The sequence below is a fragment of the Schistocerca americana genome, chromosome X (genome assembly GCF_021461395.2).
Source record: "Schistocerca americana isolate TAMUIC-IGC-003095 chromosome X, iqSchAmer2.1, whole genome shotgun sequence".
Classification (NCBI taxonomy): Eukaryota; Metazoa; Arthropoda; class Insecta; order Orthoptera; family Acrididae; genus Schistocerca; species Schistocerca americana.
Genome location: NC_060130.1, coordinates 221,079,781 through 221,103,049, shown reverse-complemented (window position 1 = coordinate 221,103,049; position 23,269 = coordinate 221,079,781). Strand labels below are relative to the sequence as shown.

The window sequence follows — 23,269 nt, the reverse complement described above, 5'->3', positions numbered from 1 at the left end:
AGAAACCCCTTCTAAGGTAACAATCCAAAAATTAATGTCTTATCTCACTTTTCTCTCCACTCTGAACCATTGTTTAACCTCTGTTTCACACCATTGCCATCATGCCCACAACTAATAACACCAACATATTCCATTTGTTAGGTATTATGGCATTACATGAGTAATGGTCCGCAATTTGACAATATACTGATACAATTACAGAGTGGTGTGCACGGGAAGGGGAGGAGGGAGAGGGGAGTGAGGAGGTGGAGAGGGGGGGATGGGAGGCGGAGGCGGTGGCAGGGTGAGGGGGAGGGGAGGGGAAGGGAGGGGTAAAGGCAGAATGAGAGTTCTTATTCGCACTGTGCATGTGAAGTCTAGCCTTTTATACTGTCACAAAGATGAGGTAGTTGTTTTATACTTCAGATAACTTCTGGGATACCAAAACTAATTTTCGTGCCTCACCGTAAGACAGCCTTAATTTTCACAATCACTGTATCAAACACATGCTACCCCACCTCCATACTATAACAGTTTATGAACCCTGTTTTAACTACATGGCAAGTCTTAAGACTTTCAACTGTTAAGAGAAATTGTTTCCCATTACCAATTAATAAATTACAGACATATGTTTACAAAATCTAAAATATATAAATGCAACTTTGACAAACAGCTAACACATTAAGGCTTGAAAATGATTAGTGACACCATGTGAATACATATGGTTCATTCAAGGTATAAAGCTAAAGTGCACCTTTGGACAATCTGAGGCTAAATATTTGTATGGGGAGAGATCAATACTTACAAAACAGACAAAGCAAACTCAATATATGGGATGAAAGGAATAAATAAATACTGTGACAACTCTTATGAATTCAAAGTTTGTGTGCAGGACAGTTCTGTGAAAATGACATTCCAAATACTACACAATGCTATTGCAATATGAATTTGAAACATTTATAGATAATTAAATGATTTCTATATTGTTAAGGACAAATGCCAACTGCTATTCCCAGAAGTAGTGGTTTCTTATACATTATTTTAAGCTCCTTAAGTGAAGATACTGTTGGTCACTTAGCTAACTCTCTTCATTAGAGAACATGAGATCGGTTACCACTGACCGTAAGTAGGTTGAAGTATTATTTTATGACAGATATTTTAATGACAAAATTTTGACAAATCTGGCTTTGTTCTATTCTTCCATATTCACAAATAATGAACTGAAATTAATCATAAAAATACTTTACTGACAGATTCTATTGCATGCAATTATATAGGTGCATCAATGTCAATGCAAACTAGGAGGAATAAACTTACACAATGCTTGGAGCATTCACATTTGTTTGATTGTCCTCCAACATCTTCATAAGCCAGTCCCGATATTCTTTCCTTTGATCTTCCTTAAGTGTGTCGATTTCACTATTCCATTTGCCTTGCAACAGGTTCTGCTCTTCAAAATGTGAAGCTGCCATTTCATTTATTTGATGTTCTGTATTTGGAAAAGGAACTCCTTCTATAGCCTGAGCCATTTCTTCAGTTTGCCTTAGAGAAGAATGAGCAATTTATTACACTTTTATAATATTGAGCAAATCATCTTTATTGAAGAAGCTAACCACACTTACAGAAAATGTTGTCAAATTTATCATCAAATTATAATGATATTTTAAAGACTCATATGGATTACTTAAAGCAGATTAGATATATTTTTAATTCCAACAATCCATAGTTAGGAGATCCTCCAGGATGTATTACATGTCAGAATACAAGCCTACACAATAAATATTTACAAGGGACAACAGCCATGCTAATGTACCTTCCACAGATTCAATTAAAAAATAATAGCAAACCGTTCACAATGTATATACATGTTCAGTACAAAGAGGTGCATACGACAATTCTTAGGCTGTTGGAGATATGCATCACCAAATAGATACATCATTTCTGCAATAATTACTTACAATGATCACATTACTGCACTGAATTTATACAGAAGTCAGAGTGTAAGTAATACTTGCATTATTTGATAACATTATTAACTTATGCACATCTGTCAGCTACACTAAGAAATTCATCAATGAAGTTGAAGGGATCGACCACCAATTAATTCTTCTGGCTCCTCTTATAATGAACTTCATTAACAGTTAAACTTTTCATGGCTACTGAAAAGTTATTGAAAATGTGTGTTCTTGAATAATGGCCACCTTTCTGGACCAAAGTAGGTGATTTTAAAACTTTGTGAAGATTATATGTAAACTGAAAGGGAGGAAAGGAGAAGGGGGAAGGGGATTATTGAGGTCAGTTGCATTGGAACATTATGCGGAATCAACAGCAATGAGTGAAAATGTGTAATGGACTGGGATTTGAACCCAGGATTTGTTTATTAGAGGGATGCATTAACCACTGCACCATTGGAACACAGTGTTATCACAACTGAGTGGACTATCTTGGCACAACCATGGCTGACCCACATTCCCACCGAGCATCCATTTCCTCCAAGTTTGCTACACTGAGATTCCCGCAGGAGTTGGGATTAACTTGTGCATCTGCACTAAAGAAAGTGGATCCATTGCCCTTCTAAGTCAATCAGTTATACATGAATGCATGGTGTCTGGTCTTTTGGATATGCCCGAAAGAACAGACACCATCCATTGAAATATAATTTGTGAAGATTGTTGTTATTTCTAGCATTGATTCTATGAACTGACCTGTTCATTTGAAAAAGCGATTTTTTTTTTATATATATATAACAATTTAATTAAGGGAAAATGTATTGTGAAGTAGTTGTTAGTATCCCCAGTTCCCCAAAAACGGCTCTGCAGAACATTACTAAGTGCACACCAAAAGGAATTGTGGCACTTATGCAGTTTAGCAGGTACGGAAAAAATTTATCAATTTTTTTCAAAATTTGATCGATTATAGTCAAATTTGATACGCTGATTACGAATACGATATTTATTTTCGCCCCAGTCAATTATTTACATCAAAAAAATTGTTTTAAATTTTTTTTAATTTTTTTATTTTTCAATATTTTGTCGATATAGTGAATTCTGATGCGCTGATTTCGAATATAACATCCATTTTCATTTTCCCTTGACCGTCGGCGATATCTTCTGCCCGATAAGCGCGGCGCTGCCGATGACGCAACATTGCGTAATACACTAACTAATCAGTATTTTCAAATCATAGGCGGCCGCTGCCGCGGCCGCATTCCGAAAAAAAAAAAAAAACTCCCAACCTAACCTCAAGTGGGCTACGCTACAGATCACTTTATTTATGAAAATACAAAGTACAATCACCAACAAACTTTACATATTCACCCACAAAGCTCTCCAAGCCAGATACATCTGGAATGAAAAATTTTTTCCGTACCTGCTAAACTGCATAAGTGCCGGAATTGTTATTACATATTTTTGAACTTTGAAGATTTTAGCTTGGCTTGATGAGTTAATACAACAAAATACTCCTGTATGGCATTATGAAATTAAAGTAAGCAAAGTATGCTTTTCTTTCTATTTTTCTGTCATCCATGTCTGACAACATTAGCATAAAAAAATTGATATTTGTTTAGATGCTTCAATAGCTCTGCGGTATGCTCCTCGCAACTGAATTTATTATCAAACTGTAATCCCATGCAGTATACACTATCAATTTCTATCTCCTTATACTGTAGGCATACAATGGCAGGAAGCCTCTTACAAGTTCTAAATTGCATATAGTGTGTTTTTTCCAAAGCTTAGTGACATACAACTGGCTAGGAAAAATTTACTGATGTTCATGAAAATTTCATTAATTGACATTTCTATGACTATAATTCATTTGTTATTATTATAATGTTTGTCTCCTCTGCAAACAAAACAAACTTCACATCTGGTAATGTTACTGATGGAAGGTCACTGACATACATAAGAGAATGGTAAGAATCCTAAGATGGAACCTTGTGGAGCACCACATGTACTTAATCCCCAGATGTTGGACAATCAATGATAGCTTAGTACGCATCTCTTTCCTATAGACACCCACTGTTTCCTGTCAGAGATGTTGCAGCATTTACTGTTACACCAGAATATTCTAATTTACTTAAACTGATTTGCAAAGTCAAATACCCTTGACTGATCATGAAATATACCAGTAGCCTGTAATTTATTGTCTAACTAATTAAGTACACACTTGCCTCCTCAATATCAGAACCCTTTAGAAATGGGAATGGTGACTTTGACAATTTATTATTTGTTCCAGGTAGTTAAGAAGCTGACTGTATATTACTTTTTCTAAAATTTTTGATGGCAAAAGTGAAATCAGATGGAAAATTGACAGTATTTCTTTATCTCCTTTCTTAAACAAAAGATTAACTTCAGCATATTTCAACCACTCAGGAACTGTTCTACTTATAAATGACTAGTTACACAGATATGTTACTGACCTTAGAAGCACAATCTCTTTGCTGGTATTTTATCACAACCACTACATTTTTTTTGATTTTAAAGGAATCTTGATGAACATTACTTCTACTGCTGTAGTAATATTCATATTACAGAAGTTATTTGTAATTACTTGTCTGATATTCCATGGCAACATCTACTGAACCTGACAGCCTCATCTTTTCAATTCTAGGCATTTGTTTTGATGTCTGTGCTATCACTGTTTAATATTTTGCAGTCTGTCTTGAAATGAGCTACTGCATTAATGTCAGAGATATTTCTAAATGACAGAGTTTCCTTATTGTCTTACAGGATACCTTCATCCCTGGAGTAATCCATGACTTCTTTAGGGACTTTTGTATAATCTCTGTTACTTTTGGGCAAAAATATTTTTCAAACAAGGTACGGACACCTATACTAGTAACGAAACTGTAATTGACATGTCTGTCTCTAGGTATAAGCTCACTAATCTCCAACACTAATAGGCGGTATTTTAAAGGTAACTTGAGCACAGCTTGCGGCAGCATATGGGCTTTATTTGGTAAAAATCTTGTCACAGAAAAAAAGATATCATGATTTAAATATTTATCTAAAACTGTCTGCTCAGATTAGTAGTTGAGATGTTTAATCATCAAGGTGTAGCAAACCAAAGGACCAATAGACAACACTGTTCATTTTGTATCACACCAAAGAATCAATAAATAGTGCTGTTAATTTTTTTAACTCATTAACAGATGAATTTTTGGAAGTTTGTGTCAGTGACAGAATTAAACACTGCAATCTTACCTTTACTTGGCTAATATATACGGATTTTGCTTTGAATATTAAAAACTTAACAAAACTGCTTTGCTGCTCTGACAGGTTTTATTTATATTCTTGGCTAAGAAAAAAATTTATTGGTTTTGCACCCATTCATTACATTTTGATTTCATTTTATTTAAGAATAAAAATGCCTAGAAAATGGAAGAGTATTTCTGAATACACAAGAACAGCTAAAAGCCTGAGGGCTATTCAGTCTCAAGAATTCATTGAAGATCATTAGGCAAGACTTGCTGCAGCTCGAGAACATTAGGCTTTAACTCGCTCTTGCTTTGGAAACACCTCTTGAAAGTGAAGTGTAAAGCAACTCTCCTTGAGAGCATCATGCATTATCTCGCTGCTCAGAACCCTTCACTCACAGGGGCTTAAAGTTACTTCCCCCCAATGTGACATCATAAAAGTAGAAATTTTGATTGGTACTGGAGTGAGTTTCCATACCCCAAATCTCACTTATTCCTAACAATGTATGATTATGCTTTAGAAGTGTACAATTCAAGGTGAGCTTATATTATGCCATGACCTTAAACAAAACACAAGGCCAGACACTGCATGTTGTGGGTGTGCACCTTAGTATCAGTTGCTTTTTGCAAGGCCAGCTATACATGGCTCTCTACCCTGTTAGTGAAGCAAACAATCTCTTTGTTCATGACTCCAATCATATTACTTTAAACATTGTATAAAAAGGAGGTTTAGAAGCCAAAATAAATTCCACACATATGAAATCTCAGGCAAAGCTATACATTAATACCCAGCCAATGTCGTGTTTCTCAGCTATTTATTAATAAAAGTGTTGTATTTTTCATTTATGCCATGAGCTCTATATACACCTCTCCAGTTCATGACTGAGGAATCAATTTTTGTCTCACTGATGACTGTCTTGAACTTTGATTTAGAAGATTTTATATCCTGTTTGATATTAACATAAAGGACATGATCTGAGAGGGCACTGTCTACTGTTGTAGAAATATAATTTACTTCATTAACCCTTTCTATAAAAGTATTATCATCAACTAATCATTGAATGTTTATATGTCAATAATAATAATAATTAATAATAATAATAATAATAATAATAATAATAATGAGAGCACAAACATTTGCTTACTGATATTTTTAGATGTACTTGAAAGAGAAAGGGACTACTGCCACCCAGTGAAGATGTTTAATATACTGACAGCTAAAAAAACTTCACTGTGTTGCATAAACAGTTAATTAAAACATGTTTAATATATGTTATGGAAGAAAGATAGATACAAGAAAATGGAGACTTGTAGAGACTAGAGGGGATATTAGCTTAAACAGTTAAAAGACAAAATTTAAAAAGGTTTTAGTATATGATGATGTGAGGGTGCAACACACTTTGAGAACTCTCAGGGCATATGACAGTAATATGCACTCTGTCCACCCCCCCCCACCCCCCCCCTCCCCCACCACCACAAATGATAGACTCTGAAGTGCACTGAATTTTGTGCTAACATACATTTTCATTCATGAAATACAGACTTGTTTAGAGGCTACCCCACATTTTCAAGTATCAGGAATAGGAAAGTATTTAGGTTTATAGTTTTCTTAGATTAGCCACAGCAGCACACTCAGTGAGTATATGAGCTACTGTTAAGGGCTGCCACAGCTGCACTGGAGTTGATCTCTTGTCATATGAGAAACTCTTGAGAATCTGATATGGCCGATATGTAGTCAGCAGAGCATGACATTTCTGAGAGGTCTGGTCAGAAGTCAGCTGTGCCTTAGCGATCACCTTGATCACTCTCAGTATGTAGGGGGTTGTGACATCCTGCCATTCCATATTACAGGTTTCCAAAATTTGGTGCCTCAGGTCCATGCTCAGCAATCCACATTCAGGTTCTTCTCCTGTGGTTGCTTCTTTGGCTAATCTGCCAGCAAGTTCATTTTCTGGTATACCCAAAGTGGCATGGTGTCCAGATGAATGTTATGGTGGTTCCAGGAAGAAGGAAGGAAGATTAGAGTTTAATACCCTGTTGACAGGAATGTCATTAGCGATGGAGCTTGAATTATGAAAGCATGGGGAATGTACTAATCACCATGGCACATTGCTACATATGGTGTTTTCAGTGTCAATTAAGAAGTCTTGGGTGTTAGAGACTAAAACATTTCAATGGCAGCACTGGTTAATTCCTTGTACGTAGATGACAGAGCTGCTATAAACCAGAAGGGTTTTTGTTGTGAGGTATTACAGGGATTGAGATATGGCTACCAACTATATAGTATATATGCTGCATGCACTCAGTACAGAACATGGACTAACAGGCTACTGCCTCCCTCCCCCCCCCCCCCCCTTGTATAGAAAAACACTGACTCTGGATCAGTATATGTAGATGGATCCAAATTTAAGGTAGTCGTGGAGAACTGAGAGTGATACGCATTTCAGAATGACAGGGCCCGTATTTTCCTTAGGGCCACAGAACAACTCCATCTGCATCACTAGACTGGGTACAAATGAGGGGGGACGTAGAGAAGGAACGCTCTGTACACAGTTAAGAGCAGGCTCTGAGGCCTTTGCATAGAGCCTCCAGTCATATACCAATTGGTTTGCCAGTTCTAGGGCAATTCATAAATAGTTTAATGTGGTTGTTGCGAAACAGAGTTGAATAACACAGATGCAAAAGCATTTGCCAAAGTGTGACCACATAGCTTGCTAAGAATTACAGGTATTTGACCCTCAGTGGTGAGACACACGCTTTTACCATGAGGTTGTCTATAGGGCTTATGCAGAACTCATTAGAGTTTATTTGTTGTGAAGTCACAGTGCACCTGTATTATAATATCAGTAAGGAGATTATGACACACTAGTTGTCCAAGACATGAGCCCATTATCAAGTTCTATAAAGAAAGAATTATTTTGCATTACTTTACATATTAACATACATGTAATAGATATCTTTTTATATTATGCAAACTGTTTGCAGAAACTAATAATTTTAACCCAAAGTGAACTGTTTATGTCTCCACATATTTTTTGTTGGAAGCAGTAATTTTCATACCTTGTGGTCATTTTGTTCTTAAGCTTCCTTGTTTACTTGTATGCATATTGTGTAGCCAGCTAGGCAAGGTATATTTTGTGAAGCTATAGCACACCTGGATCACAATATCAGTACAGAGATTATGATCTACTTGTTGTCAATACATGTGATTTTTGCAACTTGAAAACAAGCTAAGAGCGGAGTGACTACAAGATCTGAAGGACAATGAAATACATAACTAAGTATAGAGTGCTGTAAATTAAAATTAAGAAAGTGGTACAACACACCAGTTTCTAGAAACAGTGTGTAAAACGAACAGCTATCCATTGTATGTGTGTTAGTATGTGAAAAAACACTGAATAATGGTTCAAGTTATTCTTGTTTATTAAACTTGATAATGGGCTCATGTCGTACCAAAACAAGATTTTGTTTTCAAATTAAATGAATCACACATTTGGACAACTGGTGTGTCATTACTTCCGTACTGGCTCCAGAGATTCATCAGTGATTAGTCAAAATTTGTGGGTCATTTCATGGTTTCAGGATAGGAATAGTAATTCCCTCTCACCACTGCAACTGAAATTTCCCTTCTTACCAAATACAACTACAAATCCCAGTTTTCAGCTTTTGTTAGAAAGTTGTGACCACGTGGTTGTGAATTATATTGTATCCAGGGAACTCTGCTAAAGCACTGTTGAGCTCCCATTCACTAAATGGAATATTGTATGGTTCTAGAAAGCATGTATTGAAAGCCAGGCATTTATTGGTCAAGAAATTAGGATGGTAGTTACTGCAAGTGAACACATTTGGCTTAGTTTCCCATGAAAAGTTCAGCAATTTCACGGTCGACAGAGATCGCAGGAACTGCTGTGGACGGCTGATGACCATAAATGTGGCAGAGTTTAGTCCAATACTTGAACGAGTGGGGTGTCGGCCCTTCACATGATATCTACTGTTCTCAATACACTACTACTTCTTCTTCTTCTTCTTCTTCTTTACTAAAAACTGTGTATATGCTCAAGATGTCTTGAATGTGGCAATTTTCTATAAAAGGATGGAGCACCTTTCTAGTTAGTTGTTCCATTGATCAATCTCATGGTGACCATTATGATGTGGAATGTGTCAAGTGCATAGGAAATGCACACACAAATCAAGGTTCTTTTTTTACTTTTTAGGCTTAAAATTTTTTTATTACCTGCCCCATTCCCTTAAATGGCACAAAATCCAAATATTATACCTATAGATTTATTTATTTCTATTCATGAATTCATCTATGGTATAGAAGGAGTTGTCAAGAAGATATGATTCCTGTTTATTTTCAAAACTATCACTGCTGTCAGTCAGACATTTTATTTATCTGGTAATTTATCGAAAAGTTTTAAAGCAGCATTTTTTACCCCTTTCTGTACCAAAGACAGGTTAAGTAGAGGATAGTGTGTCTTTCTTTCTTCTGGTATTATAATCATGAATGCCACTGTTGTTTTTAAACTGGTCCATGTCATTGAGAACAAATTTCATTATTGAATAAATGTACTGTGAAGCTGTTGTGAGAATTCCTAATCTTTTACACAGATGCCTACAAGATGTGTGACATTATTCTAACCAGTTTCGGGACCGATGACCGTAGCAGTCTGGTCCCTTTAATCCCCCAAAACTAACCAACCAATCTAACCAGTTTCTTTCCAGCAGTGAATTGTTTTTGCCTAAGTGTTGAGTTTCCCCAAACTATTATTCGGTATGACATCAGAGAGTGGAAGTGTGTGAAGTATGTTAGCTTACTAATTTCTATATCCTCTAAATTGGCAATTATTTTTATTGCAAAATTTGTTGAACCTAGTCACTTTAGAAGATTCAAAATATGAATTTTCCAATTAAGATTCTCATCTATATGTACACCCAAAAACTTACTATGCTCTAATCTGGCTACTGACTTCTGTTGATCTGTTATATTTATTGAAGGAATTGTACTCCTAACAGCAGAAAACTGAATGTACTGTGTTTTTTCAACGTTCATAGCAAGCCCATTCACAGAAAACCAATCAATAACTTTTCCAAAGAAATCATTTGTATCTTTTTCTATTGGAGTTTCTTTTACTGGATTAATAACAATGCTTGTATTATCAGGAAACAGAGTCAGTTTAGCTTCTCATTACAGATAAGAAGCACACTCGCTTACATATATCAATAACAGAAGGGGACCCATGATCCAACCCTGTGGGGTACCTAATGTAATTTCACCCCAGTTAGATGAAGTGCGAAATTTCCTTAAATAACTTAAACCATACAGAGAAACTTTTTGCTTTCTGTTTTGTAGATATGACTTAAACCACTCCTATGCTGTTTGATTTATACCATAGACTTGTAATTTCTGTAGCATAATGTCATGGTTCACACAATCAAATGCTTTGGATAAGTAACAGAAAATAATTCCTATTGGTGACGTTTTACTATCTAAAGATTAATGTGGACAGTGAAATTGTATATTGATGTCTCAGTGGCACAGCATTTTTGAAATCCGAACTATGATTTACTCAGTATCCCACTACTGTTGAGATGGCTGACCACTCTTGAGTACTTTCTGATGATTTTTGAAAATGCTGTAAGCAAGCTATGTTCTCTGATAGCTGCAGTTATTTCTTTAGACCACCATGGCACAGAATTCCTGCAAGGTGGGGAGGGGGGTGGGGGGAGAGGTTCTGGGGAGGAAAAAATGCTTCCACAGCATTATTATCCTGTCAACAGCATCACATCTTGTATGACTTTTTACGTTCCCCTCTGTTCACTGGGTTCAAAAGTTGCTTCCGACGTGAAAACCTGTCAGTTGTCTTTTTTAGGTGAATGGTATGTATTCAACTGATCGATAGTTTTGAAAAGAGTGTGTGTCAGGGAAGTGATTGCTGTCACAGAGGTCACCATGGATGTTCTACCAGATCAAAGAGGAGATGTTCAGGCTGCAGACAGTAATATCTATGGCAGAGTATATTCTGTGGGCCATACTAAAGTTCATTGGAGCTCCACTGAAAAGTATGCAGACTTTCAGCTCAAGAAATTAATTAATTGCTCTAGCATTTGGCCCTTACTGACTGTGGCGATTTAGGTCCCCCAGTAGGAAGGAGGGTGGAGGCAGTTGTTCCATTAGGTTAACCAGCTTGTGATGATATGTGTGTGTCTGTATGGGTGGCGGTAGATATTACATATCATTACTGTAATGAGCAGGTGCACATAGTCTGCCACAACTTTTAATGCAATGTTTAGAGGCACTACATGGCAATGTGGACACTTTCACATGCCTTCTCAGTATAAGCCTGATTTCCACAGTAAGTGTTACTATTTTAAACATTAGTGAGGTGGATTTCGAAAATTGTCTCTCTTGTAATGCTGTGAAGGATAATGGAGTAGACAGCCATCAGTTGATGCAGCTTTCATTCACCACCATTTTTGTTCAAATTTAACACCTTTGGTACAAATTTTGCTGTCTCGCCAAAACATCCAAGTAGATTTCATGGTCTGCATCAAATGATATGCCAACATCAACAACAACTTCTCTGATTGTTGTTCGGTGATCATTCATAATCATATCTTTCTTTTTTCCACATTTTCATCAGCTGTTGATGTGCTGGGGCATGCAGAACATTTGTTGTCTTCAACTTCTCCATGGCCATCTTGGAAATGCTTATAATACTAATAAACCTTTGTTTTACTAATAGCAGACTCACCATAACCAATATTTAACATTTCTAAAACTTTATTACATTTTATTCCATTGTTATAGCAAAATGTAATGCAAATTCTCTGGTCCATTTAAAAAAAAAATTAATAATTACCATGCATAAGCAACCATGCATAACCTTCTTGACAACTGATGACAGACTAAATATAAGGCTACTAGTGTACAGATACATTTCCGACATGTTTACCAACACAACAATGAAAAATCATGCAAATCGGATAATACAACCCGAGAAATTAAAAACTACTGATACCTTTTGAACACACCTTGTACATACATTTTGGATCAACAGCGATCCGTTTCTCATTTATCTAATGCAGAAACTATTCTTTGTTTATCCACAATATTTTTGATGCAAAACAGAGGCTGTGTTGTAGCATACCAAGAACTGAGTAAATTGTCTACCCTAATTACCTCTTGGATACCTCTCAGGCCACTGCATGGCCAAAGAGTGGAATGCCATGAGATAGTAAGCATCTGCATTTCTTTCTGAAGAGACTGCCATATTTGTATGGTCAATATTATATGAGAGCTTGAACTGTTTCATTGCAGAGTGTCCACCCTGATGCTACTTTCTGATCAGAGGTTCACTATATGGGCAACGCCCTGCCACAGTAAAGGCCACACTGCTCCACGTTATGCTTCTGGTGTATCACTGCTTTACTGTCCTTGGGACAGGCATCTACATCTCAGCAAACATGAGAAGTTTGCACAGCTCAGGCATCACACACACACACTCTCTCTCTCTGGCCACCTCCCTTGGTGTCCAGAGACAACAGTGGTCACGTGTGCGAGTTGTGTTTGCGTAAATAATCTTTGTTGCTAATCCTGTGTCTTCTTGAGCAGCCCTTCCTCCTCCTCCTCCTCCTCCTCAAGAACTTCATCACAGATGTTTCATTTTTGTGTCTAGCCAGTTCTCATTCCCACAGGATAAGCCAGCAGCCACATTCACTTGATAGAATATCACTGTCATCTATCTTTGTATTTTATGGCTCCATGTTCTGCTAACTGCGCCCCAGACAGCTTAGAATTTGTTAATTTGAACATTAACTGCTCTGTCTTTTACATTTCAATGCAATTTCTTTTTCACCCTTTCGCCTTTCTTTAGTTTTCTGACAATGGAAAGTAATAGATCTGATTGTAGAAGCCCAAAATGCAGAAAAAAGTAAACGCCTTGACATGTCAGACAAAATACTTTTGATATTTCTAGTAAAAATCACATCTTCACGAACCGTTATTCATAATACCACCAAAATTTTTTTTTTAACTACATAACATACTTGTACATACTGGAGAAAGTTGATTACAATGTTAGCATCAGTGAGGTCCACTATCTCATTACTTCATCCTTATACCAAATGAACAAAAATAAACATTTATACTTAAACAGCCCCAGCTCATATGACTCCTGAGTTGTTATCCATCACCCACTTCGGACACACAGGACATCATTCACAGAAAATTGAAGTTTTAAAATCATTAACCAATGTTGCAAATAAATACACAAGTCAGACAAAAATTAATCATTCTTTTACACCTATTGCAAAACTAAACAGACAGATAAAGCAACACTTCTACTATATACAAACAATTTATCCATACATTGTTTCTATTTTCTGTACGACCTACGTATACTCTCAAAAGTTATCTCATAAATGTAAAAAATTTAAATCCACATCTTGTTTTACATTAAGATAGACATACATTGTTGTTAGACCTTCAACTTGTTCTTCCCTCTGAAGAGTAAGTTCATGAACAGCAAGTGCATAGGAATGTTCTACTTGCAAAATCGGCTCCAATGCTGGAGAATGAACTAATTTGTGATAGACAGCAGAAAACAGTTCTTCATCTGTTGCTCCTTCAGGCTCTGAATATTCCACAGTCTCCTAAAAGTGATATACGAGACTGCGAATTTTTATGTACTAAATGTTACAGATGATGTATTGTAATTATAAGTCACTTGAAAAAATTAAATACTAACTGTTTTGAAAGATTTCTCCCATGTCTTAATTACATCTTCAACATCTGTGTCACCTTCTTTCGCCACTGTAACCACTTTATCTCCCATTTTATCAAAAAACATCTGTGTTTTCTCTTCCAGAAACATTTTGAGGGCTGCAGTCAGATCTGGAACATTACAATTATCATATTCAGAAGAAAAGATTATTCGACAAATTTAGCCCTTTACAATATCAAACTGTACCACAAATTTACTTACTGAAATATCATACAGATATTACCTAATTAAGTTAGAAAATGAGGTGCAGCATCCTAAAATGTATCACCACCACTGTCTGAACCAGCACTTTAGGGATCTATGATACACTTGAAACAACAATATGGAAACGATATCAACAATGTAGGGAAATGAGATTGCTACTTACCGTAAAGAAGACACATCAAGTTGCAGACAGGCACAATTAAAAGACACTTACAAAAAGGCTTTGGCCACAGCCTCCATCAGTAAAACACACACACACACACACACACACACACACACACACACACACACACACACACACACAAGCCCACCTCATGTACATGACTACCAACTCCAGCACCTCAGAGTGGCAGCACATGCAGTTGAACATAACACACATTATTTCAATGGCTACCTCACTACCTGAACTGCGCAGATGGGAATTATCTTTAAACACACTCTCCGCACCCGTAATAGTAACATACTGTCCCCACACTCTCCACACAACAGTTTCCACCCCCCTCTGTCCTACCACTCCTCCCCATTCTCATCTCCCACGCTGTTTATTTGCAGTCCTCTGCCAATGCATCTGTCCATCTTTCCCCACTCATCTCCTTTTTTCCTCACTACCCTGCTCCACAACTTCCTGACGCTATGCCTGTCGGCAGTCTAGTCCCTACACACTCCCTCAGGCAGTGTTGGTCTTTCACTCCCCACTCTTACACTACTATCCCTTCCCCTTCCCCACCATCACTGCTGCTTGCATAAGCTATATGTCTTAATTGTGCCTGTCTGCAACCTGACTTGTCTTCTTTACAGTAAGAAACAATCTGCCTTTTACTACATATGTTGATATTCCTACCTGGAGTTTCCATTGTTTAAACACTCAAAACACTATGACCAGTTCAGTACTTTGCAAAAAACAAAAACAAAATTTTAGCACCTTCAAATTATGACATCACAGAGTAGGCCTATAACCAGCAAATGCTTGCAAAGATGGCACTCACAAATACTTACAAATCAGAAGTTCTACTCTACTGCTCACACAGTAATACCACATGCATAACATTTTGTATTGTCAAAGTGTACCACATCACTTGAGTAGCAACCAGGTCTTCCATTTAAACAGAAATCATGGAACCATTTGTAATACACTACTTTTCATTTAATATTGTGACATTTACGGGAAAAAACCACAAAAAGTGACCGTTTTGAGTAGAGGATCAGAAATGATAATTGAACATACAAAGTGAACAGGGTTACAACAATAATAGAGAAGTAAACAATCAATCAGTAATATACGGCCCTATTTCTAATTCAGATATTGATAAGAAAAATGATTTAACTTTTCATAGTCATAAGCAAATAGTAAAGGATGGCTGAAATCACAAATGGAACAACAACAACGTACAATATCCAGACTAAGTTTGCCGAAATTGAAATTACTACTACTACTACTACTACTACTACGACAACTATTGCTGCCACTAAAACAGTTGCACATAAGTAAGACAAAATCATTACGCAACATATTGCTGAGCTGGCTGGCTGACAACTTACAAAGAAAATGGCTGTAAGAAGATCTACATGTTTGAGGAACTGTGTAGTTATTCAGAGAAAATATTTTATATTTATTTTACTCAAGGATAGTAACAGTGGTAGAAGTTACACATGTCACAGTAAATGCAAAACAGTTTGAAATTTGATGAGGCATTTTCAGTCTGCTAGCCCGCAGATTAGAGCTGACAGAGTAATGCTGTTAAAAGGCACTAGTCATCAATTGCTAGAAACCTTTCTAACTAAGTGTTTAATGCCTAGCTCTTAACATACATAACATAAAGGCTTCACATCTTCCAATGCAAATGATTTGTTCTGTAAATTTGTTATCAGTCAAACTGGCCATATACAGATGACAGATCTTTTTGCATTACTTAATTTTGAATGCCTGCAACCTTACAATGTCTCCATTTTCTCTAACTGCATTCACTGACCATGATGGACCAACAGAGAAAGTTAAGAGTTTATATTAGGTGCAGCTGTCAATACTACCTGACAAGATTATTATTATTAGCCCGAGCCAAGGAGATGACAATCATGTTATAATTGAACAGAAAGAAATATGGTGGGTGTAATCTGCTCTCCTCTTCTCCTTCACAAGGCTGTAAATCTGGAACTGAGTTCACAGAGTGTGATGTGTTACACAAAGAACATGTCATGTTTTGGGCTATCTCCTCTGGTGTGCTTCCGGAGAACTCAATTAACCAACATAATTTTCCAGAGGTCTTCCTGAGCCTGCTACCAGTCTGTAACATCTCTTAATGGTTGCAGCACTACAGAAACTAACGCAATAATTATTTATTGCCCTATTTCATTAGCAAGAAGATTCAGCCAAATTTGAACACTGGCTCAGTGTGCACACACAGCCAAGCAACAGTAGTGTCCAGTTTGCTCCATTAAGCATCCATTTTTGACAATTTTCTTTTAATTGTCTGCAAGGGGGCAGCCAATACACATGACAGGTAACATTAAACATCCCATTAAAGTCATTCAACACAGAATGTAAACTCAGCTTGGAAACCTATAATAAGAAACGGGAACTGATTGCTTTCATTTCATTAAGGAACCTTCCTGTCATTCTAAAGATACAGCGGTGGGGAACCACAGCTTGACTCGAGAAGTGGACTGTACACAATTTTCCTATTGGCAGCCACTTTTCACTGAGGTTCACCCATAAAATTTGTTAATCTCAGACTAATATTATTCTACAACATACTATTCAATGGCCAGTTGCCAATAGATGATTGACTCATTTGGCGATATACCACTTCACACTTTCAAGGAGCAGGAAATGACATTCAAAACAGTTCACTATATTTCAAACATCCCAAGGTAATTTTGGATTTAACACATGGCAGAAAAGCTAGTACACTAATTGTCATTTCTCAACACTTAAGTTTCCTGATTTTTTTTTCCAATTTAAAGAACTTAAAAATAGCTGTTTGCTGGCAGGTCTAACAAGAGGAAAGCCATCATCTTCTTCTTCTTCTTCTTGTGCCTTTGCTCCGCATCAGTGCAGGGTTGACATTGTTAGGAATGGATTTTGCATGGTTATTTGTTATGGGGTGGCCGGATGCCCTTCCTTTCACCATCCCATTACCCCCTGGGATGGAATATACATACTCCAAATGTCTGTGTGCAGCGTTAGTCATGTGAAAGTGAACAGAAGTTTTCTAAATGTTGGTGAACCATGTAACTAAGGTGGGACCTAAGATCTAGCCTGGTAATCACCTACTAGGATGTGAGAAACCACCTAAAAACCACAGCCAGGCTGGCTGGCACACTGAACCCCACCGTTAATCCACAGGGCATGTTCAATCTGGGGCCAGCACACCTCCCTGTCCCAGAAGTGTCACTTTAACACACGTGGCTACACACTCAGGTAACAAGGGGACAGCCATCACTATGCAGATTTACTTCTCTACAGATGGTCGACTGTAAGCCTTCAACGAGTTGTAGACCATATACACAGAATTAAATTTCAGGAAGAAACTATTGATGAAGCTTTATCAATTTACAATCAGATAATCTGATCCAAGATTCAGCATGCTTCAGACTATCAAGAATCCAGAACAACAACAAATCAATGCAGAACAGAAATGACTTCCCACACTACCTATGAAGGTCAACTGTCATACGCTTGTGCCCGTGTGTACAAGGTAAAAATATGTTAGTTAAATGATACAACATGCAAAATAGCTTCCAAGGACAGTTCCTCTATTTAACCCAGTGATCATGCCTGTAGAAGAATAAGTAGTTAAGAGAGATGCCAGCAAGCTAGAATCAACTAAACTCAGTCACACTCTCCACTCTTTTGACCAAAAAGGCAGACTGGATAAATTATGACTTTGAGCAGGGCATTTGGTGCATGTTGAACTAACAGGCTCTGTTGATGTGATAACTCAACAGTGAATAATTTTTTTGTATATAGGTTTCAACATGCAATATTTCAACAGAGTATTTTTTACACAAAAAAAGATAGGATTTCTCTAAAATTACTGCTCAGTTGTAACACTGGGTGCACCAATATGTAATTATTGCTGCACCATAAATGTGGACTGCACTTCACACAAAGTGACAAGCTTTCCCTATAAGATTTTTCTCTTAACTGATTCCTTTCTTACATGTCATTCTTATAGCCCAGTTATGCACTCAAACACATGGAGAGACATCTGATTTTGATTTTCTGTTTCTTATTTGTTTCTTTATACATCATCCTTTCTTCAGTTATATGTCATTAGAGATGAAAGCTCTGGATTAGTTTCATGTGACATATGTCCAAACTTAAAAGTCCGTAAAACAGTGGAATAGTTCTATTAAAAATTTAATCAATTCCTGTAAGCAGTCTACCCTCAGTAAAGCATTAAGATATCAATAAGGGACTGTGGTTGTTAGCAAATATTACATGACAGAGTACTTTCATGGTCATTACAAAAAATGAAACATAGTGTTTACACCAGATATTAAACATAATAATAATAATAATAATAATAATAATACACACTTTTCATTTATGTATCACATCTAACACGAACTTTTTCACAAAAAGGCCAACCAAACAACCACACACCACACATGCTACATTAATGATTTATAAGTTGTCAAATCTAAAATCACTTATTTGACAGGTGGAAGCTTTTATGGTGCAGAGTCATTAAAACAAGTCTTCTTTGGATTTTTCTTTATTTCTTTCTTTTTTTTTTTTTTTTTAAGTGCACTTATTAAACATGACATGACACCAATGTTGGAAAAGTATGTATTTATCCAAGAACGATTTTGTGGCATCATAGATGCCTGATTAAAAATCGAAGGACCTCAGATTTTTTTTCTGGCACTTATTTTCAGTTGCACCAACATTTTGTACACAAAGTCTAGTTTAATGTTGTCTCAAATATCACATTCAATTTTGTGTAATTGGCCGAGTGACCTAGTTCACATGACACAGGAAGGCGAGAATATGCCACTACAATAGTTTTTTGTTGGTGCTGATTATATCTCTGAACTTCTACCACATTGCCATAAGACAATATATATATATAATTCCACCCTCCTACTATGACCCATGACGACATCAATATGGTGGAAACAGCTAGTTCCAAAGTAGACAATATGGTGACAATGATGTCACTTAACATGCCAACAAACGCAAACAAAAATAAAAATGACACAATAATGTCTCATTCCCAAAATAAAGTGAAACTAATGGTACAATCACGGAAAATTGGGGGTTTAGAGTGAAAACAAGACAAATATATAATAATAATAATAATAAAAAAAAAATCACTGCATCATTCTAAAACAAATAATATATTTAAAAAAATCTTTAACTGCAACATTCCCCTACACCAACAAAACCACAGGAATCAGACATTTCCCTTGACCTATATAGCTCAACCACAGCTATCAATACCAAAAAGTCAACACATACAACTCCAAAAAGTTGGACCAAAAATCCCAACAGCTCAAAAACCCAAATATCCCAAATTCACTACATCAATTAAAACACAATCAACCTACCATAAAATATACAACACACAAAATCATCACAATTACTATAGAAGAAAACCAAAACAAAAATTACTTACCAACAATAATGTCTCACTCAAAAAATAAAATGAAACTAATGGAACAAGCATGAAAAATTGGCGGTCATATCATCACCCATCTCAGAACATAATGATACACTTGTGAACTTCACTGTCTTATCCATATCTAACAAATAAGCAATAAAATAAAATAAAAATATTAGACTTCTTTCCACCAACAAACATCTAACTAATCAGACCTAACAAAACCCCTTAATAACTCTTTAAAAACACTTCCACAACCCATGTTACCACACCACTACCTAAACACAAAACCACATTAGCATGATGACAACCAAAACTCAAATGAACCCAACACCACAAGTTAAACTCAGCATGTCCACATCCACCACCAGACAGCACTGTCAAATACAACACACCATCTACAAACACAACCAACTCAAAAACTCTGCACTCTAGTGACATCACTCACACCACCACCATTATGTCACGGGTCACAGCAGACGGATGGAATTGGACGCTTTCATCGACACTTTTTCAGGTATCTTAAGTTCACAAGTCATAATCAGGACTCAGTAGGTTGCAAGTGAACAAAATTAATTTTCTGAATGATTACACTCAGAGGGAAAAATTATTATTCTAATGTCCCAGCATATAACTTGTGTGTTCAGTAGTTGGATAATCATAAACGAAAGATTAGATGCTTTGAAAATTGCACTATTTTCTACTGAATAAAAAAATTTGAAGACATGGCAAGAAAGTGATGCCTTTATCTGAATGTCCCAGAGTCCTAAAGAAAAAGTTGGTGAGTTGTTGCCACTGAAATGATGTAAATGAAACATAAGAAAAATCCTATTCATAAATCAAATGAGGTGCAAACAATTGTCAGGCAACAGTTATGGTACACATTTAGCCTGGCAAACATGTATTTTTCATATACTGAATAACCAGGTAAAGGCAGCTAAAGATATTTGAAAAGGGGGGGGGGGGGGTCGACTGAACCTAGAAATACTGGATGCCCAGCTTTGTCCCAGAATATAAGGATGATGTGGCATACCAAGTCACATGTGCACAATACAGAAAGAGAACAGAACATCGAGAATATTCATTTTGCATATATATTAGCTTTTGGATTGGAGGTTGTATGGCACTCCGATCTCTAACGTAGACTGAACTCTAGGTTAGGTTAGGTTAGGTTAGGTTGGTAGGTGACAGTTTAGTTGAGTGTTGGCAACATAGTATGAACACTTCAGTTAATCCAATACTGACTATACAAATAAACTTCACTGCAGTTATCTGCCTAAAGGATCTACAGAATGGAAGTAGAACACAGGAGGAAAACAATATTAGAGTAAGTGGATAAGCTCACAATCCCTACAAGATAGTATCCTTGCAAGACAGTATCAGACCTAGTCAACGAACACAGGAAGAAACTGTGTCCAGTTGCCCGGGACACAATTAAAAAGGTAAATCATGCTTTTTAAGAAAGATAGTTTATAGCACTGATACACTGTGGTCTCAGTAAGGCACTTAATTGTATCCCTCAGAGCTCTGCTTACTAAATTAAAATCTTATGGAATTGGAGGAGCTCCCCTGGCAACTCTTGAATCACATCTAACAGACATCAAGTTGCATCAATAAAAGGAGCAACCTCATGTGAAGAAAAGTTACACCACCACTGGCCATAAGGATCCTTACTACGAACTCTGTTGTTTTTTATTCCATAGTTTACACAGTTTTCAGACACAACATTGTTTGTTAATGAGATTAACAATGTGCAAGGTGTACAACAAGCAGATATTCTGTTCAGTGAAGCGAAGGAATGGGTGATACAAATAAGATAGAAATATATGAAAATAAACAGAGGGTAACATGTAGCCATAGTGACTGTGGAGTACTGGGTAACACTGGAGCTGTTATACTTCCAGGTTTCATCATCAACAGTAAATTAATTTGGGAAGTACACACTATACATGTGTGCATCAAACTTTCAAAACTCCTCTACCTTCCGTGAGATAAAGCATTATAACAGGAAGTACCTATTAACAGTCTACGCCTTATATCACAGCCACTTCAGCAGTGCACTGTTGCTATGGCACCATTCTGCAGGATACGAGAATGTGCTACTGCTCTGGAAGAAAGCATTACATCTAGCACAAAAAAGAAAAAATAATGGATCATTGTAAAACCACCTTTGCTAAATTAATAGCTATTATTGTTTACAACTAATGTGTTCCACAGCCTCACTAACACGAAGTTACATCACAAAACATCCAGCAAGTTGTCTCAAATTCACCATTACAACATCCAGTATACGGACAGTCTGGACAGGCCAAGACGGGGACTGACCATCGCACAAGGTAGTTCTCCAATGGTGGCAATAAAAATGTTTAGTGCACTACCAAAGTGCGTTCAGCCCTTACCAGTGGATGTGTTCAATGAGAATATGTTGGGTGTCTAAACACGCTTTACACTCTGTGGGTGAATTCTCTTCTAAGGATAGAGCAATGACAACCAGACTTACTGATATTGCACCCTAAATGTTGTTATAATGTTCATTTCATTCTATTGTTATTATTGTAGATTAAAGTAAACCTGACGCAATGCACTCAGTCCTAACTGGTAAATGTTGTAGCACTGGTAATAAATGACAATACTGAGGCTTATTTGGTGATTCGATCCTGGATGACTATACGACAAATAACAATATTACAACAGCATTTAAGTTCATGTGACAATTTTGTGAAACAGTCCTGGAGGGATATAAGCACCTGCTAAACTAATTGCTATGTCAGTGTTACAAATAAAAATTAGACTGTGGAAAATTTGGTGTACCTTCCTCAGCATTACTTGGCAAGTTGAAGAATGCCATTAATCGTTCGCCGAGTTCTTCAGCAGTCCCCGAAAATGGGACATAAATTGGCACTTCAAGCTTGTAATCGAACTTAATCGTCCAGGAAGGATATGTGAAAACAAATTTTGTTTCCATTGTACTGGCAGGTACAAGTCTGTCACTTGCAGCATTAATATCGAATACACTAGACATCAGTGCTCAGGGTAGTTTTGGCTTATGTATTAAATTCTTCTGTCTGCAACCTTCTATACTGTCAACACTTTAACCTCAAACACACACCCTCCTAACATCGATGATAGATCTGAGGTTAATGACACGAAGCAAAGGTTGTAGTGTACTTGGCTACACAAAATCGTCTCGCAACAGAATGTGTGCGTTGGTTATTGCCTAACGTCATTTTATTCAATCGCGTACAGTATTGTGACAATTTGGCTTTGTTATAAACTAGAAAATTAACAAAACATGCATATGTTTCTGACAATGAAAAGTAAGTTTCGATCTGAGCAAAGGTTTTATGAAATATAAACTCGTAAATAACTATTTACTAAATATAAATTATATGTCCATTGGCTTATTTTCATTTTCTCTTTTTCTGAATGCATCTAATGCAGCTTTTTCTCCAACGAAGTCCCTGCTGTACGTCTTGATGAAGTGCAGTGATAGTTTC

The 23,269-nt window shown here is 36.7% G+C and overlaps 1 protein-coding gene across 1 annotated transcript in view; it reads right to left on the bottom strand.

Annotated features, from left to right (window-relative positions):
- The window catches only part of LOC124556322 (protein C12orf4 homolog), a 151,103-nt gene extending 128,171 nt beyond the window's left edge, over positions 1-22,932 (bottom strand). The window contains exons 1-4 of the mRNA XM_047130294.1: positions 22,584-22,932; positions 13,927-14,072; positions 13,650-13,831; positions 1,297-1,521 (exon numbers count right to left, since the gene is read on the bottom strand). Of these exons, the coding sequence (XP_046986250.1) occupies positions 1,297-1,521; positions 13,650-13,831; positions 13,927-14,072; positions 22,584-22,794 (764 nt within the window). The 5' untranslated portion in view covers positions 22,795-22,932. The remainder of the gene's footprint in view (positions 1-1,296; positions 1,522-13,649; positions 13,832-13,926; positions 14,073-22,583) is intronic.
- Positions 22,933-23,269: the final 337 nt, after the last annotated feature.